The 27,230-nt window shown below is 44.8% G+C and overlaps 1 protein-coding gene across 11 annotated transcripts in view; it reads left to right on the top strand.

The window, feature by feature from the left end:
* FAM168A (family with sequence similarity 168 member A) overlaps nucleotides 1-8,150 on the top strand; it is a 251,675-nt gene extending 243,525 nt beyond the window's left edge. For all 11 annotated transcript variants that reach the window (XM_061629089.1, XM_061629088.1, XM_061629079.1 and 8 more), the window contains 2 exons: nucleotides 6-136; nucleotides 3,306-8,150. In XM_061629089.1, the coding sequence (XP_061485073.1) occupies nucleotides 6-118 (113 nt within the window). In that variant the 3' untranslated portion in view covers nucleotides 119-136; nucleotides 3,306-8,150. The remainder of the gene's footprint in view (nucleotides 1-5; nucleotides 137-3,305) is intronic.
* Nucleotides 8,151-27,230: the final 19,080 nt, after the last annotated feature.

The raw sequence follows: 27,230 nt of genomic DNA, 5'->3' as shown, positions 1-27,230 counted from the left end.
TGCAGGCACTCTGCTGACCACTCCTCAACACACTGCAATTGGAGCACATCCAGTCTCTGTGCCAACGTACAGGGCTCAAGGGACCCCTGCCTACAGCTACGTACCTCCACACTGGTAATCTCATTGGCCAATCCATGTAAGTCACAGCAAGGATCTGTAAGGGCGGGCGGCGGGGGAGCCTATTGCATTTGGAAAGCTTCTTTGTAGGCAAAGCAGCATGATCTGATCTCTAGGACTGGAATCCTAAAGGACACTACAGGAAACTTCACCAAATGGGACTGAAAGTCCAAAATGCAACAATCACTCTCGCTTTTGGGCCAGGGACCTTTAAGTGGGTTCACAACTTTAAAGGAAATGTGTGTGTCTTTCTGTGTGCATACAGAGGGTGGGGAAATTCAACCCCGGAGGTGAGAAGCAGCACAGGAGCCCAGACTAGAACCATTGGGAGAGAGGCCGGAGGAGGTTTCAGCCTCTTGTCGCAACTGGCTAAAATCTCCCTCAGATACATTTTGCGGCCAGTTGCTCTAGAAAAAGACTAAGCGGCCTCTACTGAAGTTGGCTTTGCTTTGTTTACCTGCATAAACCATCTCTTCACTCGTTGCCAGGCAGACAGCTGCTGCCGTCTCTGCATAGCCTTGCCTGCACTGAGTGGGAGGTGCAGGCGACATCAGGGAATGTAAGTGGGAGAAATGCCACAGGCAGGTGTAAGGACCACGAGTGCAACCAGATCCCCCTCTCGGTCCCCCTCCAAATAGATCGCTTTGGCTTTAGACAGGCTAGGTCCCCATTTATGTATCTTTTCACCATATTGTACCATATATGTGTGTATTATACCATATATATTCTTCACTATAGAAGTTGTTACCATGAAATATATGAACAAGATAACTTACCTAGAAATAGTGTCTTGGGAGGTGATAAACATGAGAGAGTGACACGCGTGTCTGACTCAAGCGCGCCACAAAACACAAGTGGATAAGTTGTCAGCAACTGCCAGAAACCAAACACTACGCAGAACACGGTATGACTCATGAGTTATACCGTGTGCTGCCAACTTTGTCAGGTACAATTCGAAAATGGTGTGGCCATACGCCTGTCAAGAAAAAAAGACAAGAATTGGGCAGTCTGTGTGGCCCACCTGGAAAACGTGCCGTGGCCCGCCAGTGGGCCACGGGCCACGATTGGGAACCCCTGGGCTAGGAAGTGGACGCATGCATGTGCACCCTTCCTCCTAAATAGGGTCAGTTTTTTCAAAAGGAAGAAACAATGGTGGGATTGCTTTTTCTTCCTCTTTAGATCATTAGAAATGTTACAAGCCAGGGCTCTTCCACCTACATCAGCCAGAACGACTGCCAATTCTTGCCACAGGGCATATCAGTCAGAGCAGGACCTTCAGCACAAGAGGGCAAAACAGACCTTAGCACAGCCTTTCCCAACCGGTGTGCCTCCAGATGTTGTTGGACCACAACTCCCATCTTCCTGACCATTGGCAATGCTGGCTGAGGCTGATGGGAACTGTGGTCCAACAACATCTGGAGGCGCACTGGCTGGGAAAGGCTGTCTTAGCATGACACAACAAGCAGGCAGCAGGAGTTAAATATAACCTCCCTGTTACCGAGAGATCTCGAGTTCAGGCTGCAGGCTCCGTTACTCAGGCCAGCCTGGAAGAGGTGCAGTTCCATCACTGCACCGTCAGCTTCTAATAGGAGAGCAGAGGTGAGTCTGTTCTGCGGTATCAGAGGCAGGAACATCAAACTGTGGGAGCTGGCAGGTTCCAAAGGCAGCTTTGAGGTGGAAGTCCAGCATCTCCAGTATCCCCAGCAGTATCCCCAGCAGTATCCCCTTGCTTTGAAAACTGTGAGTGAAGGAGATTCTCTAGCCTCCGTCAACATCTTATTCCTGCTTGTTGCATCCGGAAATTGAGCCTAAATCTACCTTTTTGTCACACCAACACTTTATTTCTCTGCATTTCTGCTCCCAGTGAATGACAAGAGCTGCTGCTTCCTTCCTTTCTCCTGACACCCTTTTAAATATTTAACACCTATTAGCAGATTCACAGCCCCGCTTGCTTGAGGTGACAAGAGTAAAGCTCATTCAGAGTCAACGCTGCTTCCTTCTCTAGTCTTGGTGGGACAGAGGAGTTGGCTGTAGGAAGCTTGTTGCCTCTTGCAAGAGTGAGGACTTGAAGCTTGCTCTTGGAGGGAGGAAAGGAGGGAGCTAGAGAGAAGATTCTGATGGGTTCTGAGTAGCAGATCCCTAATGACCCCAAACAGCAGGTTTTGCCCCCCATGTGAACAAAAAGCCCATTGGTGGAACTGTCCTGGAGATGGGGGTCTGTTCCATAGACCGCCAGAATCAAGTGGAAAAGAGTCAACTACGCACCACCACCCCTGTTTGCAATGTGAGCCAACTGCTATGGAACAAAGAGGGCAGTTGAATTCATTTATATAGTAAGAAACTAAGAATGACAATAAAAATGGTCATATTGTATACCAGACCAGACAAAACAAATATGATTTCTGTGTATCGCATTTACAGTGTTTTTGCATGTTGTTATAAATGAAAAATGAAATGAAATGTTTTTAAAAAAGGTCAAATTCGTGGCAGAGAGGGATAATCGCTTGTTAATTTGCTTCCCAGCCCTAAGGGTGCTGTTGCTTGTCCTGCTTTCACCTCTAGTAAGGTTTTTGCATTTCCTTCAAAAACATACACAATATCTTTGAGCAGAGGCAAAAGTGGGACAAAACAAATGTGACATCACAGGAAGTGAAGCCTCTCTCAGACTACTTTCAACTCTCTCTCAAAAAATTTAAAGTTCACGGTTGTGTAATTATACTTTTAATAAGACTAACCAAAACCATTTCCCCCCCAAAACACTTTGGGGGGGTCCTCAGCTGTGCATTTTTTAGTTGTTATGGACCAACACAGCTACTTTTGCTTTTTATGTGCCTGAACCATTGTTGTTTCTCTAGCTTCAGTTGGCCCATGACAACACATAGCCACCAGCAGAAATCTGACCACCCACTGGGGGACACCTGCGGTGTGAATTTGTCCTCTTAAATGCTTCTCTTCTACTGACAGAACACAGGTGACATGCAAATCCTATGAGGATTTTAAATTGACTTTTTGCAGAGAGATGCACCTTGAGGAAACTTTGTTCCAAGCAAGGTGTTGATTGGCTGGAAGAGTGAAATCTATTAAATGCCGGGCCCCTGACGGGAGAGATACAAACCCACCCTTAGCTGTTTCTGTGTTGCTGCTTCTAATGCCTGTCCAAACTGTTCTTCTCTCCCTCTTTCTTGCAGATCTGGAGTCAAACATTGTATGCAACAACTCAACTCTTACATCGGTGCCGGAGCAGCAGCCCTAAGGCACCAAGTCTGTCAGCAAGGACGACAACAACAACAGAAGTGCAAGGGTCACTTTATGCATTCTGTAGGGATTTGGGTTTTTTTTAAGTTTATGTTTTTTTAGTTGACTTTGTAAAAGCCACTTCCCTACCATTGGCCTCACCATCTCGCCTCTTCTTTGCTTTCTCTGCTTCCCTCCCTCAAAATTGTTTCATGCCATTTACTGATGCTGAGCAATAGCCCTGCTTCTATCAAGCCCCCTCCTCCCCCAGTCTGCATTTCACTGTCCCTCAGTTCAGTGCTGCAGGTGTCTCCCGGTGCTGTGCATTTCATCCAGAGCCCGTTTTGGTTTTTATACTAGCAAGAATGATTGACTGCTGATGTTCAGGGTTACAGAGTGAAAAAGCACAGCACTGGCAGGCAGGCAGGCAGGCAGGCTCCTTCCCATTTCAGCTTCATTAATATCTACCTACCTGCCTACCTATTTGTCTATATCTATATATTCAACATTTATTTCATCTTCCATAATGTGAAACAAGAAAATTGGCGTCTTCCAGATAGGTGTTGGCATTAGACTTACAGTTCATTATCTGCGTTGAAACGTGGAGCTCATTCCTTCATTTACAGGAGCAGAAGGATGAATGGCATGTGACGCCCTCTTGTGTCAAAGGAAGCAGGAAGGCTATGAATCATCCAGAGGGTTTGCTTGTTTTTATTTTTAAATGGTGGCATCCCTGTCTTCTCCTGCACAACAGGAAGAGGAAAAGCAGAGGAGTCGGCTGGCTGCTTGCATAGGATCTTAAATGAGCAAGAGCCATTCTGTTGATGTTTACAGCAATTTAACTGTGTTCCCGATTCAAAGAGGAGAGTGATTGGGAGAGGTCGGTCAGGCGAGAGAGGGAGACATGGTAACCTTTTGCAGGCAAGCAGGGCAGCTCCGTGGATGTTTTCAACTGTTGGGCTCAAGTAGTTGCTTCCACGGGGTGCAACAAGGAGAAACCGAGTGGCCAATGGCCTGGGATGCCTGGTGTCTGTTTCTTGGCCAATCCACTCAGCCAGACTAAGGAAAACTGAATTTAAATCAAGTGAAATGTTCCTTCCCCCAGTCAGCTTCTTTAGTTTGGCACATGATGAAGTATCCCTGTTGTTTGGTTACACGTAAGTCCTCCACCTCATGTCTGCCACAATCTCTCTCGACACTCGATTCACCCAAGGCACGTTCCTGACACACTAGTTTGGTTGTGTGAATTGGCCCAAGGAAGCAGGGAGCTGATTGTGGGTTTGGGAAAAGAGGGTTTGACTTCTTTGTAGGGTATAAACTCGAATGAATGCAGCTAGCCACTGGTGTGACTGGAGAGGTTAAGGGTGCATCGCTGCAGGACTGAAGACAGAGGGGCAGTGTCTTTTCATTTCCATGTCTGAAGTACAGCATAACTCAGTGGGCAGGCAGGGGTCTCCTCTTTGAGATGGTGGCCCCTGGGACAAAAGGGTGGCAACGGGTCAGGCAGGAGGAAAAGGCAGGATGCATCATGGCAAGGGCGGTCCACAGCAAGCAAAGATGAAACATGGGAGAGCCCAAACGAGAGGTAGTTGGGAAGTCTTAGCTACAGGCAAGGCTCAGCCGCTCTAAATGGGATGTGTGTGCGTCTGTCTGGGCAGTGTAGCAAATTTCTGAGAGATGCATGTATAGCTAGGGGCCATTCAGCAGAACTGTCATGCCAACGTTTGTTTGCTTTCAGCCAAGCACTGAGAGAATTGAATGAGGGGCTCCTTTCCTCACCCTCTCCTCTAGGCTCCTTTATTGCCCTAAAGGGGCACAAGCTGTAACAGGCGGGTGTGTCACTGCCCAACATCTCTGTGAAGTTTTAGTTTGGATCCCTTTGTGCTGTGTGTGTGTGTGTGTGTCTCCTGCTGGGGTCTTTTTGGGGTATATAAGGTGATACTGTAGGGTGTAGGGCAGGGTGGGAATTCCACGTCTCAGGATTGGGATCTGGGCTGGTGGAGAAAAGTTCATGGCTGAGAAGTTCCATCCTGATGAAATTGCAGATCTCCCCCATTTGCCGGTGATGCTCCTGTGATCCTCTTCATTCAGTGCTGGGCTAATGGAGCTTGGTCTCACGTGGCTGCTGGTAAAAGGTGCCTGGGGAGAGCTTTAATCTGAAGGGTACACCATTCCAGCACACTAGAGCAGGGGCAGCTGACGTGGTGCCCTGCAGATGTTGTTGGTCTCCCATCTTCCATCAGCCCCGGCCAGCATGGCCAATGGTCAGGGATAATGGGGATTTAGCGCAACAACATCTGAGGGCACCTTGTTGGCTACCCCTGCCCCGGAGAAACAGCAAGGCCCAGAAAGTATTTGCCAAACCAGAGGCGATTAAATAGAAAACTGTCAGAGGAATGGTGTGGTGGAGTGGAAATAACATTTTTGCATCTGTGGGGATGCCATTCCGTGCTTTCTCCATATTTCAGGTAAAGAGTCTGTTGCGTGCTCATAGCTCTATGCCTAGTAAGCTGTGGCTGGTTCGTGAAGAGTCAGGATTCTGCCTTCTGGCTCTTGGGCATTTGGTCCCTGGGTGGCACCTGAAGCAGGTCCCATCGGCTGTACAGGCTGCAGGTAGTTGAGATCAGAGGAGATGGGCTGGGATGGAGTTAGCAGCGCTGGCGAGGGGCCCAGGACAGCATTTGAAACCGAACGCAATGGGTGGGGTGGGTGGATTTGCAGGCTAGTACATCTGCCCGGGAGCAAGAGGCAGGGAAGGAAGCAGGGGGCAGGGGCAGCCTCGTGGCGATGCAGCGGGGGGAGCACAGTGGGTCTTAGTGCTTCCTAGGAGGCAGCAGTATAAAGCCAATTGTGAGTCTCAGATGAGGACCCTGGCCCGTGCCACGTGTATCCTGCCATGAATTCATGCTGACCAGCACGTCTGATGGCCCAGAAAGTTAGAGGCACAGATCCGTTAGACGGCACCATGCAAGTGGAGAGCGCTGCTGAAGCCTAGCAACATTTTAGGTCAATAAACTGGAATGAATGAAGATGCAGTGCTTGTGGGCTCCACCTAGCCTTTCTTGATTTCCTTGTTTGCTCTTGCCCCAGAAGCAAGACTTTGTGTGTACTCAGTCACTCTGGCTACCTGCAGCTAGAACCATTGTGTTGAAGGGTCTTCTGGCAGGACAGGCCACAGAGCAGCTAAAGAAAAGGTCAACCTGAAGACCTTTCCCATTTGGAAGCCTCCATTTTCAGAGCAGACGTAGCAAGGGTAGCCTTTCTGCCGGCATATTTCCATGGTGCCCTGCCCTGCCCTATTTGCTTGACACTGGTTCCCCCCCCACCCAGATGGCGGTCAATTTGTGACATGTAAAGCACGGAAGCCTTGCTGCTGGCAGGGACCTCGAAGAAGGCTAAAAAAAGGTAGGCTGTGAGAGTTTTCCTGGGTGATGCCTTTTAGTCAATACGTCTCTTTTATTGCACAGAACAAAGGCAATCGTTTGAAAATTATGTTTAATTCTAATAATTGTGGCTATTTCATTTAATGGAGGGACCTGGAAAAAAATTAATTCCTCCCAAACAATTTTGGGATCCTTTTTACAAGCACTTTTGGCCATCTCATCAGAATGGTGGGTGGTGAGGAATCCCTCTATGCCGAAGGCGGCTTGCTTTCTCCCATGGAGCTGTGCCAAAAGGAGCCAGCCAGGAGCCAGGCGTCAGAATTTGGCTCTTGTCATGCCTTCCCTGGGGCACCTCTCCATAAAAAGGCAAGAGAAGTATCAGTAGTTGGGAGAGAGGATAGGAATTTGGAAGGCAGCCCTCCACTCTTGACACAGGATATTGACCCGCAGGCAACCTTGAAGATCCTTCCTCATCTCTAGAGCACTTTCTGCCTATACAAATGGCTTCTACCATTCTCTGCCCTGCAGCCATCCTGCGAGTCGAGAAAGTGTGGAAGGGAGTAACTTCGGCAAGGTGACCCAGTATCCTTTATGGCCAAGCAGAGAGATGAGCTCATCTCCCCCATATCGAAAGGTGGGCAGTGGCCTCCGGGGGCCCTTCCCAGGAGACAGATACTTAGACAAGAGAATCTGCACAGGGCTGAGAAGCCACTGAGCCAAATTCTGCTGCCTGGGTTTGTACGGTGCCCTAGTTCTGTGCAAGTTGTCGACAGAGGGGGTGGACCTTTATTTTTCACCGATGGCCTCAGTTTGCACCCTCTTTATAAGTGCTCCCCCTTCTAGCAATTCGCACTGGATCCGCTTGGCAGGAGCTGAGGCTTCATTAGAATCTGGCCTTATGAAGGTAGCTTGAAGTAATTGGGATCCAATGTTTAAATAATACAAGTAGTCTTTGGAGCTCTGTTTGTATATAACTGTATAGAGTATATACTTTTAAACTTGATTGGAAAGCAGTTGGACAAAGCAGTGCTAGGCAGAGGAAGTCATGGTGGGCACTGAAGGGCCATGGAACAACGTGCGCCATTAAGTCGTGGGTGGGTGGGTCTGCATGCACGTGCTTGAGTTGTGGCCAGATACGGAAAAGGGGAGATTTTCTTGTCTGCCATCTTTTGTCGGTTCTGTTGGCACTGTCTTTGCATCTTCATTGTTGTTTTTACATTTCAAAGCATCCATTATTGTACATTTGCAGTGATTAACATCCCTTCCCCATCAATAATGAAACACAGAAAGCATTGTGACAAATTCCCCCAGTGCTGATTACTGCTGTTAACTAACCCCACAGGTAACCCTTACTTTAAAACATGTACTGTAACTCAAGACTTGGAAAAGATCAATCAATAAACAAATGCATATTAATCATTGTACTGGCCCCAATCAACATTGAAGACCCTTGGAGGTGCCTCCCAGCCGCGCGACTCCAGGATAACTGAACTGTGTGTGCGCAAGTATTTGCTCCTGTATTTTATGAACCATAATAACCTAGTCAATTTTTATTTTTATTTTTTGCAGTTTCAGATATGTAATTTAAAAGGCGCTTTTTACCATAAGTGTTATTTAAGTTTTTGTTTTTAATGATTGATGTTTATTATTCTTCACTAGAGGAACTTTATGGTTGAACTGGTTGGAAGCTTCTTCAAGCTACAGGGGGCACTTCAGAACACAAGTCTGTGGGCTTTCATTGATGAACAGGAGTTTGGTGGCTCCCCTGCTAAACAATAAAAAGTGCTGTTTTTAAAACACACACACACACACACACACACACACACACACACACACACACACACACACACACACACACACACACACACACACACACACACACACACACACACACACACACACACACACACACACACACACACACACACACACACACACACACACACACACACACACACACACACACACACACACACACACACACACACACACACACACACACACACACACACACACACACACACAAAAAGTGGACCAGGACACAATAATCGCAGCTAAGGTGGCCATTCCTAGATGTAAATTCAGAGGACCATCTTATGTGGTGATTGCAATGATCGCGTTGATGGCTTTGGTCACTGTGTGATATTCCTGAAGGGTGCCTGTATACTGAAAGAACTCCAGTGGGATCACTGATGATACCAGCACCACATTGCTGTCTGAATCTAGTCATGATAGACTCAGTCTTCTACCAATAAAAACAAAATCTGGGCCTTTCCACACCCCAAAATATCTGCATATTATTTTTAGCAGTCCACTATTCCTCACTTCAGTCCACTGGCCCTGCTACAGTAGCCTTTCCTCATGTAATGCCCGGGGTCCAAACCATAAAAACTATTGCAAAAAGATCAACTAGTCTGGTGATGGTGCCACGGTCACATTCACCCAGCAACAAAATTTTGCGTTTTGAGCGCTAGAACAGTATTATTTCCCTGCAACATAAGTGTTACCTGAAGGAAAGACATAGGAATTCCCTGCAGCAGCTAACAGCTGTGCATTCGTTGCGTGCACACAGTCAGTCAGTTAGCCTGGAAAAGGTGTGTTCTGTTAAATCAATAATGTTCCATAGCTGAGTCACATGGATGCACACAGGAGTCCCATTGTGGGCTTTGACATACATGAGGGACCTCCATGTATGTGTGTGGAACTCTTGCTGGATTGCATCCTGTGTCCACAGACATTCCCATGGGAACAGCAGAGCTGACTTTCTGAGCAATCCTCCATCTCCATAGTCGCCAAAATACCCCCCCTCCAATTTGCTTTAATGCTGTAGACAGTTTTGTCCAGGTGACGTTGAATCTCTGCACTCTTTTTATATGTCTGTGAAAAAATACCTACACGCAAACCTTAAGCTAAAAAATACCTTTTAAAGAGAGACTTACTAAATGAATCTACCAGCTTAAAATAGCAATAAGGACCATGAAACGTCACACAACTACCTTTATAAAACCTTTTAGGCAAGTCAAAAACAGGAGGCCATTCTATTCTGTTTCAGAATTTGGGGTGGAGGCAGGGGGGTAGAACTGGTGTCACGTTAAATCCACTTGGCATTTTCCCATCGTGACACTAGCCAATGCTTTGCGGGACCATTCTGGCATGACCCCTGTATGCCGTGTCAAATTTGGTGTTGACATTCCTTTTAAACAAACAAACTCTGTTGGTTGGGATTGTGTCTGTCCTCACGTAGTATTTTTAGGGCTTTCAATTGACACTGGCTTAAGTGCAGGATCAGCCAAGGTGACCTGTGAGAATCCAGTCAATTGGGCAGAGTTCACCTTGTGGGATGTGGGCAGAATCGAGCCTTTTAGCTTGGATCTCTCTTTCTCTGCCATGTGCTGTGGCAGCCTTCCAGCTGTTTTGGACTAGAGTTCCCACCAGCCCCAGCCAGCACAATGGGAGTTGCACCCCAAACATCTGGCAGGCGCTGGGATGGAGAAGGCTGTGCTACGGGCACGGTGAAAACAGGATGCTGGACCAGATGGGCCACTGGCCTGACCCAGCAGGCTGCACTTATGTTCTTATGGGGCTCTTCTCAATGTTCTTACAACATACTGTTTGTGGCAAAATCATTTTTAGTTGTATTTTCCTCCAGTGAGCTCAGGCATTGTTCTATTTCAGTCTCACAACAACCCTATAAAGTAGCTTAAGCTGAGAGGCTGTGACTGGCCAACTGCGTTTTACAGTTGAGTGAAGGTCTGCAGGTATGAAGATTGCACTCAGTGAATGAGAGAGAGATGGGCACTTGCAGTGTAAAAACTGGGCAGAAATGACCCCCATAGAGAAGCCACATCCATTTTATGGGTTCTCCCCATTTGGGCAGCCCATGTGAATTGTTAATAGCTCCACCGTGTTAGCGAACACAGCAGAAAATAAGACTGTTGTTAATTAGCATCAGAGAGACTCAAAACGTGTAGGCCTTGAATCTTCACTGGCTATTTACCCTACCAAGGTTTCTCTCTTCTCTACTTTGGCCTGACGCCTTCCTAAATGTGACAGTTGGTTCCATGTTTTGCTTATGCAGAGGGCAGAAGGGAGGGAGAGATTCCCCTCACGTCACTTGCAACCAAATATGGCTACCAATAAAAATAAAGGAGGCCTTATCATGCCCCCCCTTTTCAATTTCTGTAGCACATGGCAGAGAAATTTTGCTCCTGGAATGGGAACATTTGGGTGGGGAGATGGAGGCAGTTCTGGGATTTTAATTAAAAAAAAAATAATTATGGGCACTGCAGGTTGGATGGCCTGGTTTTTAAATTTCATTGGAAATTGAGCAAAAATAAAAATTAATAGTCTTCCAAGTTTTACATCCAAGGACTTAACAACGGGCAAGAGAAAAGGAGCCTTTGAGTTTAAATCAGAAAGCCCCACAGCCTCAGCTTGTGAATATGAAGTGTAAATCTGAGTTATTACTATTATTTTGTTCTGAGGATCGATTAGTGATCTCCCTGAGACAATTTTAAGCCAAGAGTTTGTAACTGTATGATATTTACTGTAAGATGTAGAACATTCGATAACTATTAAAATGTTTCCAAAAAAAAGCCCTGGAGTATCTTTTAAGAATATTTTAAATGTATTTTTATATTTCTTCGTTTTTAAAGAACTATCCCAGCTATCTCTCCAAAGAGACTCGTGGGGGATTGCAAACAGTAATAAAAACAGAATAAAACAAACATCATCCCTCAAAAAAACCCATATACATTCAAATTAATAAGTTGACACTATCCAACCTGTTTAAGAAATTCCAGCAGCACATAGAACCGAACCAGCAAAAATTGTGTAATTAGCCAAAGGCCCGTTTAAAGAGTCAGGTCTTCACCAGCCGCCTGAAATAGTATAGTGATGGTGTCTGATGGACTTTGCTTGGGAAGGCATGCCATAGTGTAGGTGCCACCACAGAAGTGTCCCTGCCCCTGGTTGACACCAGCCTTACCTCCCAATGAGGCATTTGGGTCAAGGCCCCAGATGATGGGAGAGGGAAAAACAGTTCTTAAGGTGCCCAGGCCCCAAGCCATGGAGCTATTTAAAGGTTACCACCAACACCTTGAATTGAGCCTGGAAATTATTTTTAAAATCCAGCCTTCTATAGAGATTCTTTTTTGTATATGTCAAGTCTGCTAGACGGACTTCATGAATTCTGGAGTCAGACAGCTCTGAAGTAATTCCTAGAGGTTGAGCTGAAATCCCTCCCCCCCCCCCCATTTCATGGCCCCATTCATAGTTGGTGAAATAGGGTGATTTGGAGGAGGGATTAACTTGCTTCCCAGTTGACTTGTCACCGTTCTCATGATTCCAGCCTCCTTGCTTTACTTGCAAAGGAAACAATACTAAAGCCATTTCAAAATCATAGGTGATACTGGAGTGCAATGTCACCCAAAGGGAATCTCAGGCCCATGGGGGCCAAATGTAGCCCTCCAAGCCTCCCAAACTGGCCCTCAGAAGTTTGCTTAGGCTCCTCCCCCTCCCAGACACTGGCCCTTCTCTGCACCTGGCTGGAATGTGTATTTGAACTGTCTCTCGGTTGCCTGGATGGAGAGGCATAGGCAATAGAAACCTTTGGCGTCTGCATGTCTGTACAAAGGTAAGAATCTCATTGTTGCCTTGCCCAGTTGACGCCTCTGGCCCTGCCCACCATCAGTCTGTGGCCTCTGAGAGACTGCCCGTGAAAGAACGGAGCCTTTGGACTGAAGCTGTGGGTCTTTGGGTGAGCAGAGGGTGTTGGCTGCAGGGGGCTGCTTCACCAGCAAGTTATCCACTGGGAACAGCTGGTGAGTGGAGGCTTCAGACCTGCTCAGTCTGGCTGTGTGCTTATTCCCCTGCGGGGAACTGGCATGCCCAGCCAAAGCACAGTGCTGGGGGTTTGAAAGCCCTCTTGCAAATAGCCCTGTGTTGTTCTTTGCAGAAGCTGCCTCCCTCTCCTCCCCCTCCCTGACGCGTGCCTCTTGGCAGCCCTGGACCACTCCAGGTGGGCCGACCTGGCCTGGCATGATCCAGGGCTGTCTCACCCTGATTTAGCTGAATCCTGAACTGGATCGGGATGCGGGCTTGGCGAAAACCAGTGCTAATTTGGGGGCATGCATGCCCATAAAAAAGGACCCCTTTGGGACCACAGGCTTGTTGGTCTCTCAAAGCCATTTGTAGAGTGTTCCTAACACTGCAGTGTCCTGTATGTCTTTTGGATGCAGCTGTCCATGCCGTGACCATTTCCTCCTGTTGGGCTGCTGGTGATGCTTCTGACATCTGCAATATCTAGCGCAGGGGTGGGGAACCTGTGGCACTCCAGATGTTTTTGGATTACAACCCTCATCCTTGGCCACGCTGGTTGACGCTGATGGGAGCTGGGAGTCCAACCACTGCTGAAGAGCCACTGGTTCCCTGCCTCTCATTTAGGGGCGTGGGTGGGAAATGTCCCAGCAGCAGAGTCACTCTTTCTGCAAAAATGTGGATCTGTGGCTTCACTCAGCAGGTCAGCCTGCAAAAAAAGTGGTGTGCCATCAACCAGGGTGGTCCTCCAGATGTTGAACAACAACTGTGGCCCTCCAGATGTTGTTGCGCTCTAGTGCACCATCAGCCCAAGAAGACCATGTGCACTCTTGGACGTTATATTCTTCACTCTCATACACAGCCTTGGATGTTCAGGCAAGGAGCGCACCTGTGAGTGGCAGAGCATCTGCTACGCATGCAAAAGGTCTGACGTGCAATCCCTGGCGTCTCCAGGTAGAGTGAGGAAAGTGTTTGGAAAGGCACTACCAGTCGGTTTACACGGCACTGAGCTAGATGGGTCCAAGGGTCTGTTTAAGGCAGCCTTCTTCCTCTGTGACCCTTTCTCTCCCCCAAGGTCTGTGATCTGAGGCCCTGCTTTTATAACAGGTTGCTGCCCAGGCCTGCTCAGTCACCTAAATTGCCCAGCTCTGTTTGTTGAAAGATTAACACTTCCCCTGCTGGGACAGATCACAGGTCCAGACGGATCCCTCGGTCAAGTCAACAAGCCAGACATGAGGACCCTGACTTACTCTAGCTGTCCTGACTCTGCATTTGGGTTTCTCAGGCTGCTTTTGAACATGGGGGCTCCATTTGTTCAACAGTGGAGGTTAAAAAGGGTTGAATCCTCCCTCTCTGTCACCATAGCTGTCAGCTGGTTCCTTTTTGTGGATTTTGGAGACAAAAACACAGCTCCGATAATTGGTAATTAGCTATTTAGTCATGTATTTTCTTACCTGCTTTCAAGCTTGGTCTGAGCTTGCAAACAGAGAAATTGGGGGGCTCTAGAGGTTTGAAATGAAACATACACAATAATATATACATATATATATATTTCTGCAAGCCAACCAAAACATGTAAACAAGTTATGTATACTTTTCTTTAAAATTGCTGGTTTTATTTGAATGCAGATAATTTATTTAAATAGTTCTGTATGTACCATTTAGAGATTCTTTGATTAAGTAGCTTATACAGTCTTCTAAATAAATCAGATAAATATAATAGAAGCATAGAATAGTAGTTGGAAGGGGCCTATAAGGCCATCATGTCCAACCCCCTGCTCAATGCAGGAATCCAAATCAAAGCATTCCGGACAGATGGCTGTCCAGCTGCCTCTTGAAGGCCTCCAGTGTTGGAGAGCCCACTGCCTCTCTAGGTAATTGATTCCATTGTCGTATGGCTCTAACAGTTAGGAAGTTTTTCCTGATGTCCAATCAAAATCTGGCTTCCTGCAACCTGAACCCATTATTCCGTGTCCTGCACTCTGGGATGATCGAGAACAGATCCCGGCCCTCCTCTGTGTGACAGCCTTTCATGTACTTGAAGAGTGCTATCATATCTCCCCTCTGTCTTCTCTTCTCCAGGCTAAACATGCCCAGTTCTTTCAGTCTCTCATCATAGCCCTTTGTTTCCAGTGTTGGAGAATTCTTTCTCCATTGGGATCCTTTGCTGAGGGTCCTTAAAAAAAAAAATTGAGGACACAGGCTTGAAGCAAAAAGGTAGGCCTTTATTCTTTACAAGCATATGCATATGCACATGCAGGGTCAGCCCCCCAGAAACATCCAGAAGAGACTGCACTGAGGCACTGTGTGCAAGCTCTTTTTATAGTTACAGCATGTGACAATTATTTCACCAATCTCATGAGTTCCTGCCCACCCAACATCACAGTTCCTCCTCTCTACAATCGTTCCAAACCAATCAGAAAGCATTAGTTAACTCCAGTGGTGATTCCAAGATTCTGTCAATCTCATTAATGTCTCCATTGTCCTACTGTCTTTTCAAGACAAATTCTGGGACTAGTTGAAACAGTTACTAATGTGAATATGCTTTCAAGCATACATGGTACATTCCATATGCCATTGTTTCCTGATCAGTCAGGCTGACCCAGGTACACCTGAAGTATTTGGACAAGTTCGCCGAGTTAAGTTTGCCTCAGCTTGGGGTGTTTGGGAATGTATGAGCATCCCCAGTTCTATTCCTTTGCCATAGGGGTTCTTATGTCCTTATACCTTCTCAGAAATCCCATTCCCTTACTTATGAAATACATACCTCAAGAGAGAATTATATTTCAATTATTTTAAAACCCCACAGACTTAGAAAAAGACTGGGTGACTCTGGCTAGCTAATATTTATCAGCCTCAGAAATATAGAGGAGGCAGGCCACCCCAGAGTACCCTTTTCTTAATGAAAACACACTTATAAAGTTATAAAAATAATATAATACACTGAGTTATTTTTAAAATCATTATTACATCTGACTATTTCTCTTAACTAAACATTTAATAATTATTACAGACTTTTCCCCTAGGTGGCATTATAGCTTTACCCAAGAATCAAACATTGGCAATTCCTACTTATTACATCAATCACAACTTCTCTCACAATTTAAACGCTCCTTGATTCCAAACAATAGGGTAATCTGTCAGTCAAGCATCGGCCGGATCTTGGCAAAGAAACAGAAGGTCCCTGTGACCGCTGACGTTTGCAACAGGTTTTTCCAACAGGTTTTTGCTTACAGGTCTGAATTAAATGTCAAGATTCAGGGTTCTCTATGAGCCTGAATCTTTAGGGCCCCAACAGGCCTGCAATTCAATGCTTAATTCTTTATTATTATAAAACATATACCTTCTTAATATCTATGATTATATATGTATGGATATATAGAATTCCCCATTACCAGTCCCCTGATCAGTGTAGAACTTTGCATTTATCCCTGCTGAATTTCATTGTGTTGTTTTCAGCCCAATGATCCAGCCTATAAAGATCCCTTTGAATTTTGTTTCTGTGTTCCAGAGTATTAGCTGTGCCCCCAATTTTGTATCATCTGCAAATTTGATAAGCATGCTCTTTACCTCCTCATCCAAGTTGTTAATAAAAATGTTGAAGAGCACTGGGCCCAGGATCGAGCCCTGTGGTACCCCACTTGTTACTTCCGCCCAGTTTGAGAAGGAACCATTGATAAGCACTCTTTGAGTATGATACTGGAGCCAACTGTGGATCCATCTGGTAGTTGTTCCATCCAGCCCACATGTGGCTAGCTTGCTAATCAGAATATCATGGGGCACTTTGTCAAAAGCTTTGCTGATGTCAATAGGGAGGTTACCCAATCAAAAAATGAGATAAGATTAGTGTGGCAGGATTTGTTCTTCATAAATCCTTGTTGTCTCCTAGTAATCACTGCATTGTTTTCTAGGTGTTTAGAGACTGACTACTTTATAATCTGCTCCAGAGTTTTTCCAGGGATTGATGTTAGGCTGACTGATCTGTAGTTCCCTGCTTCCTCCTTCTTGCCCTTTTTGAAGACAGGGACAACATTAGCTCTCCTCCAGTCATCCGGCACTTCACCAGTCCTCCACGATTTCGCAAAGATAATAGACAGCGGTTCTGAGAATTCCAATCCTGCCCCTTCTACTTCATGTTTCCCGGGAGGGTCATAGACCCTTTTTTGGGAGAAGACTGAGCCAAAATAAGATATGAGATAATGAGATAAAATAATAATTATAGTTACTGTTGTTATCTTTGGAAAGTTTGTTCTGTATAAACTGAAAAGCCATCCCATTAAAAGTTGTATTTAAGACAGTAACACTAATACTCAGCTAGCAGTAGAAGAACCCTCTTTCTGCTTGTCACTGACCACCAAAGTGTGGTTTAAACAGTTTGCCAAGCACGTAGAAAATAAAATGTATCTGTGGGATCCATTCAGATACCATCCCACCTAGAACCAGGTTGCCTTGCCAACTTCTACCTGAGCAGGTATATGCCCAGACCACAGATTCCTGGCGTGATAACAGTGCAGGTCCAGGATGCCAGCATGGTGTAAGTTTTTGTTTACATGCCTAGAATTATGGTGATCCTGGGTTTTGGAGCAAGATGTATTAAAGTTTTGCTAGGCTGAGCTCAAAGATGCTTGCAATGGGAGGGGTGCCCTAAATGGAGCTCTGCGAGAGCGAGTGTCTTTTCAGTACCATCTTGATGTTCTGACAAGGTGCACGGTCGCTGTGAGCTGCACCAGGCCCATGGCTGGAAGTGAAATGAGGCAGGCCCTTCAGAACAGCTGCAGAAGTGTGGGTGTAAATGGGAACAAAAAGTAGCATCTATATCAGGAGTGGTGAACCTCAGGACCAGGGGCCAAATGTATTCCTCCAGGCCTCTCTGTCTGGCCCCTGGAACTTTCCTCTGGCCACACCCCCTTGAATTTTCATAGTGTCTCTTGATTTCCTGGATGAAGAATGGAGAGAGGTGTGTGAATGTGTGTAGAAACTAGCTAAACTGTACGTATGTTGTATGGACTGCCTTCAAGTCAATCCCGACTTATGGCGACCCTACGAATAGGGTTTTCATGGTAAGCGGTGTGCAGAGGGGGTTTCCCATTGCCTCCCTCTGAGGCTGAGAGGCAGTGACTGGCCCAAGGTCACCCAGTGAGCTTCATGGCTGTGTGGGGATTTGAACCCTGGTCTCCCAGATCATAGTCCAACATCTTAACCGCTGCACCACACGGGCTCTCTAGCCAAACTGTACAAAGGTAAAATTTGCATTCATTGCCCTGCCCACTTTTGACTATTATTATTATTATTATTATTATTATTATTATTATTATTATTATTTAGACTATTTCTATACCACTTAATATATTAAAATATCTAAGCGGTGTACAAGAAAAAAAGAACACAAGAAGTATTATAAAAAGTATACAATGAAGCCATAATTCAAATAAACTCATACTTAATACAAATTATTAACAAATAAATATACCAACACAGCAAATTCCATCACACTCCCCCACTTATCCCCTGCCCCACTCTGTTCCAACAACTGGAAAGAGAGTCCTATCGTAAGCCATGGTGCATTCAATGAGGCTACCCTTCCACCTCCACTGGCAGGAGGCCTCTAGAAGGTTTTCCAGACGAGGATGTGGCCCTCAGGCTGGGAAAGGCTCCTCACACACTTAACCCGATATAGAAAAGACCCATTGCAGCCCAGATGGTTGCACAGCTCTGTTGCATAGCCACCTGGGTCGCTTGCCTGCTCTCTCCCTGTGGGAGCAAGAGCTCTGATTCTCCCCATACAATAATAGTAGCTCTGAGCAATCCAGGAGGATTCCAAGTTTACCATCTGACAACATTGGATTGTGTACCCACTTGAGTGCAGTTTAAGTACTCAAGAGCACTACCTGCGGGATGGTGAGGACCAATGCAGCCATTAAGGAGTCTACCATTTCCAGAGAGGTAGTCGTGTTAATTTGCAATAGCACAAACAACCAAGAGTTTTGTGGCACCCTAAAGAAAGAGCTTGGCAAAGTTACTTTTTTGAACTACAACTCCCATCAGCCCAATCCAGTGGCCATGCTGGCTGGGACTGATGGGAGTTGTAGTTAAAAAAAAAGTAACTTTTCCAAGCTCTGCCTAAAGATGTACACGTTTGTTATGGTAGGGTCTATTTCATCGGCTTATGCCATAATAAATATGTTTGTTTTTAAGATGTTGATTCAGGACAACAACAAAGTACAAGTGTTTTGAAGTACAAGAGCTCATCATGACAGCTGCCATAGCCAGAAGCCCAGGGGAGAGACCCCCAAAAGACTTTCCTCTTTCAACAAGCCTTTTAAGTTGAGACCTATCCCAGTCTGTGTCTGCGCTGCAATTGCTTTTTAATATGTTTTTTTAAAAAACAATATGTTTTTTAACCCTTTTAAAAAGATGTTTTAAAAGCTTTTTTAAAAAATGTTTTTAAAGTTGTTTTGCTTTGGTGTATTTTAGGGTCTGTTTTTATGATGTTTTGATGTGTTTTTAGCGCTTCTGTTTGCTGCCCTGGGCTCCTGCTGGGAGGAAGGGCGAGATATAAATCAAATAAAAATAAATAAAGAAATAAAATGCAGTCAGTTGGGTTGATCTGTTATTTCACACATGTACACCACAGAGCCACAGTAACATATATCCCATTTATCTGAGTCAGCAGGAATGAAATTTCCTCACTGAAATAAACGGTGCTTGTTTTTGATTGTATAGTTTGGGCTTTTAAAAAAAGCCTTGGGTTTCTATCATGAAAAGAAAGGTGGGGTATAAATGTAATTAATAAAAAACAATAAATAAATTGCCTCTTAAGAAAAACTCTTCAGCAAACTGAAAATCAGTATTTGGGTTTTAATTAGAAATGCAAACAGTCTTGCAAATAAATTTTTTAACTTCTGGAATAAAAAAGGGACTCCATCAAAGGAAAAGAAAGAAGTACCCAGCCTCTGCTTAATCCATTTACTCATTTTCTGACTTCCTCTAGGCAAATCTGTTGCAAAGAAACTTGAAAGCCTCGTTATCTTTTCATTCACTTGCCAGAGCAAGGAACACCCATCTATTCCTGGGACTCCAGCAGATGACTTCATTGCTCCCACTCTGAAAAAGAAGTATTAGAGCTGAGCTTTCCTGTATTCCTGCTCCACTACTACTCTGTTTAGGATGCTACATTTTCCCTGCCATCTCAGCAGATTCTTGTGTTCTGTAACCCGTATTAATCTGCTCTCTTGCACTTTTAATGCTACCCCACAATTACAGCGCAGAAGCTGTCCTTCCTGAGTGTTTTGGATGATTCATGACTCTCTGAACAATGTGAACGCTGCCATTTATACCAACTCAAATGGTCCGCTGAGTCGCATTAGCACTATTCTGATTAGTAGCAGCTCTTCAAAGTTTGCCATCTCCACCACTTGTGAACTTTAAGAACATAAGAACATAAGAAGAGCCTGCTGGGTCAGGCCAGCAGCCCATCTAGTCCAGCATCCTGTTCTCACAGTGGCCAACCAGGTGCCTGGGGGAAGCCCGCAAGCAGGACCCGAGTGCAAGAACACTCTCCCCTCCTGAGGCTTCCGGCAACTGGTTTTCAGAAGCATGCTGCCTCTGACTACGGTGGCAGAGCACAGCCATCACGGCTAGTAGCCATTGATAGCCCTGTCCTCCATGAATGTGTCTAATCTTCTTTTAAAGCCATCCAAGCTGGTGGCCATTACTGCATCTTGTGGGAGCAAATTCCATAGTTTAACTATGCGCTGAGTAAAGAAGTACTTCCTTTTGTCTGTCCTGAATCTTCCAACATTCAGCTTCTTTGAATGTCCACGAGTTCTAGTATTATGAGAGAGGGAGAAGAACTTTTCTCTATCCACTTTCTCAATGCCATGCATAATTTTATACACTTCTATCATGTCTCCTCTGACCCGCCTTAACTAAAAAGCCCCAAATGCTGCAACCTTTCCTCGTAAGGGAGTCGCTCCATCCCCTTGATCATTCTGGTTGCCCTCTTCTGAACCTTTTCCAACTCTAGAATATCCTTTTTGAGATGAGGCGACCAGAACTGTACACAGTATTCCAAATGTGGCCGCACCATAGATTTATACAACGGCATTATGATATCGGCTGTTTTATTTTCAATACCTTTCCTAATTATCGCTAGCATGGAATTTGCCTTTTTCACAGCTGCCGCACACTGGGTCGACATTTTCATCGTGCTGTCCACTACAACCCCGAGGTCTCTCTCCTGGTCGGTCACCGCCAGTTCAGACCCCATGAGCGTATATGTGAAATTCAGATTTTTTGCTCCAATATGCATAATTTTACACTTGTTTATATTGAATTGCATTTGCCATTTTTCTGCCCAGTCACTCAGTTTGGAGAGGTCTTTTTGGAGCTCTTCGCAATCCCTTTTTGTTTTAACAACCCTGAACAATTTAGTGTCGTCAGCAAACTTGGCCACTTCACTGCTCACTCCTAATTCTAGGTCATTAATGAACAAGTTGAAAAGTACAGGTCCCAATACCGATCCTTGAGGGACTCCACTTTCTACAGCCCTCCATTGGGAGAACTGTCTGTTTATTCCTACTCTCTGCTTTCTGCTTCTTAACCAATTCCTTATCCACAATAGTGTAGCGCTCTGCGTGTGTAGGTGAGACGTGGTATGAATCCAAGAACCGTTTAGAACAGGAATAAGACAGGCCAGGCAAGTTTCATGTAAGAGTCTTTACTAGGCAAAGACATTAGAGACATCTTCCTCCATTGACAATTCTTCCCCCACACTCAAGATCCTGCCAGTTCCCAGCTTATCACACTTTCAGCTAGCCAGACTGACCTTGATTGTCTGGAACTCTGTTCTCACAGTTTAACCCTTCTGCTTCAGGTTTCTCTCTCTCTGCTAAAAACCTTGTCTGTGAGTCTCACAACCTGCGTCACTGACCAACAGCCCCCACCTGAGACTTACAGACCACAAAACATCAAGTTACACTTATTACATTTCTACAACATTAACTTTCATCATTACAAATACATTTCAGTACATGGATTCTTACAGTTTCTATTTACAGTTTCAGTTCAGTTCAGTTTCTCTTTATTCTTTATTTACACAAGTTTCACAGATTCATGTTTGCTTTTATTTGATGATACATTACATTTCATTCTTCAACACAATACTTCCACATTAGATCCATTGTTTCTTTATCTATAGGCCCCTCTTTTTCCCATTCCTCTGGAATTTCATCTGTTTCATTATTCTGTTGTGTAACATTAAATGCAAATCTCTGAGGAGGTTGACCTTTCGTTTTTCTCTCTGATCTCCTGACATTATCTATTTCCATTTCTTCTTCACTTTCAACTTTAGTTGGACCAGCACTCGTACTTGGCATTTCTGTATCATGTGTTGTTATGTCTTCACCTCTCAGCCTTTTAACAGTACGTTTGCCACTCTGAATCAAATCTGTTAATGCAGGTTTTAATGGAATTTGCTGCCCGAAAGGAACATCTGCAGCTTCCTGTTTGTGTTCACTCTCTAAGATCACTGTTTGGCTGTGTCTCCAAGGTTTATCTATCACTTTTATGTTTCTGCTTAACACTACTTGTTGTTTCTCAGGTAACCAAACTCTGTAATATGAATTCTGAAATCCTAAAATGCGTCCTGCTTGTGCTCTTGAGCCTAATTTACCATGTCTTCTTTGTTTTACTACATGTACCCAGCATTTTGCCCCAAAACGTTCTATGTGTGTCACCCTGGGTTTTCTTCCAGTCAGTTTCTCATAGGGAGACATGCCTATTGTTCTGTGCATTAGGCGGTTCTGAATATAAACAGTGTACAGTATACATTCACCCCAATAAGTTTGATTCATATCTGCATCTGCTAGCATTGCTCTCAATGAATCCTGCAAAGACCTGTTCCTCCTCTCTGCCGTGCCGTTGGAGGAAGGGCTGAAGGGAGCAGTGAGACCATGAATTATTCCCTTCTTTTCCAAATATGTTTGAAATGAATTACTGGTAAATTCTCCTCCTCTATCTGATCTGATATTTTTGATAACAGCCCCATGTTGTGTCTCTGTTTTCTGTATGAATGCCTTTAATTTCTCTTCTGCGTCACTTTTCTTTTTCAATAAGAACACATGTGTAAATCTGGAGAAATCATCCACAATCACTAAATAAAACCTTGCTCCACCTTTTGAGCACTGAAAAGGACCAGCTAAATCCACATGTATAAGCTGATAGGGTTCTGAAGTCGTGCTTTCACAGCTCTTATTTACTGGATTCACAGTCATTTTTGTTTTATAACATACCTCACACTCATCCACATGCTCACAGTGTGTTAACTTCAAATCTTGACTATATTTTGGGGTGTTTTGTATCTTTTGAAAATGTCCGTGTGCTAATTTTCTGTGCCATTCATGGACACAATTCTCATGTTTCTCTTTATTTACTGCTATCCAAGCACACATGTCTTTATCAATCTTGCATTCAACTATAAACATTTTGTTATGTAATTTCCCTTGCATGCATATTTCACCATCTTTTCTCACAAAACATCTATCCCCTTCAAATGTAACTTTACAACCTATTTGAGCCAATTTTCTCACTGATAGAATGTTATCTTTTAAACCAGAAATCAATAATACATCTGTTAAAATTCCCAAATTACCCATCTTCAGTGTTCCTCTTGCTGTCGCGTTCTGAGTAGATCCGTCAGCCAGATAAAGCTTCTCCTGCGTCGGCTTTGAAGTGTAAAATAAACTAGAGTCTGTGATTAGGCAATTAGACGCTCCACTGTCAAGAAGCCACTTAGAGTTAATCAGTTTATTGCTCTCTTTAGAAACAAATTTCACGCTTGCCCTCTGACTTTCAAAGTCTCTGTAATTCCTCTTCTTTAAACAATGTCTCTGTATATGCCCACGTGACCCGCAAAAATAACATGTTTTAGTCTCTTCCCTGCTTCTTTGATTCCGTTGTACAGACACAGTCTCAGCCTCTTTTAAGTCCATTTTCTTGTTTTCTTGTCTCCTACACCACTCTTGTTGAAGTTTCTGTTCCACAAAGTCCAATGATAGAGTCCCGTCTGGTTGACTTTCAAGACCAGCAACCAGCACTTCCCATTTTTGATCCAATGAAGATAACAGGAGATAAACCATCTGCAAGTCATTATGATGTACGCCTCGATCTTGGAGCTCAGCATTTAATCTACGAAATTCAGTCAAATGCTCTTCCATAGTCACATCATCAGTAAAACGCATCTGATAAAGCTTCCGTGCCAAACACAGCCTGCTTCCCGCAGTTTGCTGTACATGTGCAGCTCTTAACTTTTCCCACATCTGATTAGCAGTCGGCTCATTACTCACCAGCAACAGTTGTGAATCTGATAGCCCCAGAGTAATAAAAGCCTTCGCTTTCTCGTCTTGCTTCAGCCACGCTGCTGAAGGAGCTGCCGGAGGGGGGCTTTCCACGACATCATTTAAATCCTCTTTAATCAGAACAGCTCTCATTCTCCACTTCCAGCTGGAGTAATTTACAGCATTCAGTCTCTCCATCGGCATCCCGGAAGACAGATTTACAGCCATGATGCTCACTCTTACTTGCCTCTCACTTGCGCTTTGTTTCTCTCAGCAACAACGCCACTTCACCAGTTCTCAAACCCGCTACAACGCCTCATAAACTGGGCCCATAACCCCTGTAGCGCTCTGCGTGTGTAGGTGAGACGTGGTATGAATCCAAGAACCGTTTAGAACAGGAATAAGACAGGCCAGGCAAGTTTCATGTAAGAGTCTTTACTAGGCAAAGACATTAGAGACATCTTCCTCCATTGACAATTCTTCCCCCACACTCGAGATCCTGCCAGTTCCCAGCTTATCACACTTTCAGCTAGCCAGACTGACCTTGATTGTCTGGAACTCTGTTCTCACAGTTTAACCCTTCTGCTTCAGGTTTCTCTCTCTCTGCTAAAAACCTTGTCTGTGAGTCTCACAACCTGCGTCACTGACCAACAAATAGGACCTCTCCTCTTATTCCATGACTGCTAAGCTTCCTCAGAAGCCTTTGGTGAGGTACCTTGTCAAACGCTTTTTGAAAGTCTAAGTACACCATGTCCACTGGATCACCTCTATCTATATGCTTGTTGACACTCTCAAAGAATTCTAATAGGTTACTGAGACAGGACTTTCCCTTGCAGAAGCCATGCTGGCTCTGCTTCAGCAAGGCTTGTTCTTCTATGTGCTTAGTTAATCTAGCTTTAATCATACTTTCTACCAGTTTTCCAGGGACAGAAGTTAAGCTAACTGGCCTGTAATTTCCGGGATCCCCTCTGGATCCCTTTTTGAAGATTGGCGTTACATTTGCCACTTTCCAGTCCTCAGGCATGGAGGAGGACCCGAGGGACAAGTTACATATTTTAGTTAGCAGATCAGCAATTTCACCTTTGAGTTCTTGGAGAACTCTCGGGTGGATGCCATCCGGGCCCGGTGATTTGTCAGTTTTTATATTGTCCATTAAGCTTAGAACTTCCTCTCTCGTTACCACTATTTGTCTCAGTTCCTCAGAATCCCTTCCTGCAAATGTTAGTTCAGGTTCAGGGATCTGCCCTATATCTTCCACTGTGAAGACAGATGCAAAGAATTCATTTAGCTTCTCTGCAATTTCCTTATCGTTCTTTAGTACACCTTTGACTCCCTTATCATCCAAGGGTCCAATCGTCTCCCTAGATGGCCTCCTGCTTTGAATGTATTTATAGAATTTTTTGTTGTTGGTTTTTATGTTCTTAGCAATGTGCTCCTCAAATTCTTTTTTAGCATCCCTTATTGTCTTCTTGCATTTCTTTTGCCAGAGTTTGTGTTCTTTTTTATTTTCTTCATTCGGACAAGACTTCCATTTTCTGAAGGAAGACTTTTTGCCTCTAAGAGCTTCCTTGACTTTGCTCGTTAACCATGCTGGCATCTTCTTGGCCCTGGCGGTACCTTTTCTGATCTGCGGTATGCACTCCAGTTGAGCTTCTAATATAGTGTTTTTAAACAACTTCCAAGCATTTTCGAGTGATGTGGCCCTCTGGACTTTGTTTTTCAGCTTTCTTTTTACCTATCCCCTCATTTTTGTGAAGTTTCCTCTTTTGAAGTCAAATGTGACCGTGTTGGATTTTCTTGGCAATTGGCCAGTTACATGTATGTTTAATTTAATAGCACTGTGGTCACTGCTCCCAATCGGTTCCACAACACTTACATCTCGCACCAGGTCCCGGTCCCCACTGAGGATTAAGTCCAGGGTTGCCGTCCCTCTGGTCGGTTCCATGACCAACTGGTCTAGGGAATAGTCATTTAGAATATCTAGAAACTTTGCTTCTTTGTCATGACTGGAACACATATGCGGCCAGTCTATGTCCGGGTAGTTGAAGTCACCCATTACTACCACATTTCCTAGTTTGGATGCTTCCTCAATTTCATATCTCATCTCAAGGTCTCCCTGAGCATTTTGATCAGGGGGACGATAGATCGTTCCCAGTATTAAGTCCCTCCTGGGGCATGGTATCACCACCCACAACGATTCTGTGGAGGACTCTGCCTCTTTTGGGGTTTCGAGCTTGCTGGATTCAATGCCTTCTTTCACGTATAGAGCGACTCCGCCACCAATACTTTATTAACGAGACAGGCCAAGGACTAATCCCATGCAGAGCAAGCGACTTGCAATCCTTATCTTAGGCCTCCTCTGCAAGGTTAGTTTATAATGTGTCCAGTTTCCAGATGGGAAACTGAGCAGGGAAATATTCTAGTTTTTGTGGTGACAACAACTGGCAAATCCCTATCTTCTCCTGGAGGACTAGCTTTTGAAGGCAAGCTGGCATTTGCTTCTTTTCCCCATGTAGCTCTGCAAGTTAGCAGGGCTTCAGGACTAAAGATGGATGTTAAAAATAAATGACAAGTGAGCACCCAGAGGAGGGGGCTGGAATAAAGCCGAGTGCACCCTCTGCCTTGGTCTAAGGCTATGGGTACTAGATGCAAGCCAAGATGCAAGTATTAAGATGTGTTATTAGTGTTAGCATTGGGATGAGAACATAAGAACATAAGAAGAGCCTGCTAGATCAGGCCAGTAGCCCATCTGGTCCAGCATCCTGTTCTCACAGTGGCCAACCAGGTGCCTGGGGGAAGCCCGCAAGCTGGACCCGAGTGCAAGAACACTCTCCCCTCCTGAGGCTTCCTGAAGCATACAGACAATTATAGCTCTTTTAAAATTGATGGTCTGTGATTTTAATTAGCTGTGCTGCTGGCTAGCGCCCAGGGGTGTAGTCATCCAGGGTCTCGGGGGGGGGGGGCTGTGAGAAAGGACAGTCAAATGGTGACAGTGACAGAGAAGCAGAAAGCAGTATCCAAGCATGGCTGGATTATTCTATAATCTTAGAAGGGCGTGTGGCTGTGACTATCCTGAAGGGCCCTGCACTTCTGGATTTGCCACTACACTACTGCCTGATACTAGCAATCCCAGAATATAATGATCCAACACAGAAAATATATGAGAATCTGCTCTTATAGCGTGCAGAATATTGTAGAATTTGCACCGAGTGCTGAATATTAACTCTTCCTCCGAATAAAGACAGTTCTGGGCATAAAGCACTTCTGTATACTGTATCTTGGAGTATATAATTGTACTGTTTCAAAATAAATATTGTACCAGCGTACAATGAAGTCCTGCCCAT

This window comes from Rhineura floridana, chromosome 5 (assembly GCF_030035675.1).
Source record: "Rhineura floridana isolate rRhiFlo1 chromosome 5, rRhiFlo1.hap2, whole genome shotgun sequence".
In the NCBI taxonomy this organism is placed as follows: domain Eukaryota; kingdom Metazoa; phylum Chordata; class Lepidosauria; order Squamata; family Rhineuridae; genus Rhineura; species Rhineura floridana.
The sequence above is the reverse complement of the archived record's forward strand: the minus strand, read 5'-3'. Positions and strand labels throughout refer to the sequence as shown.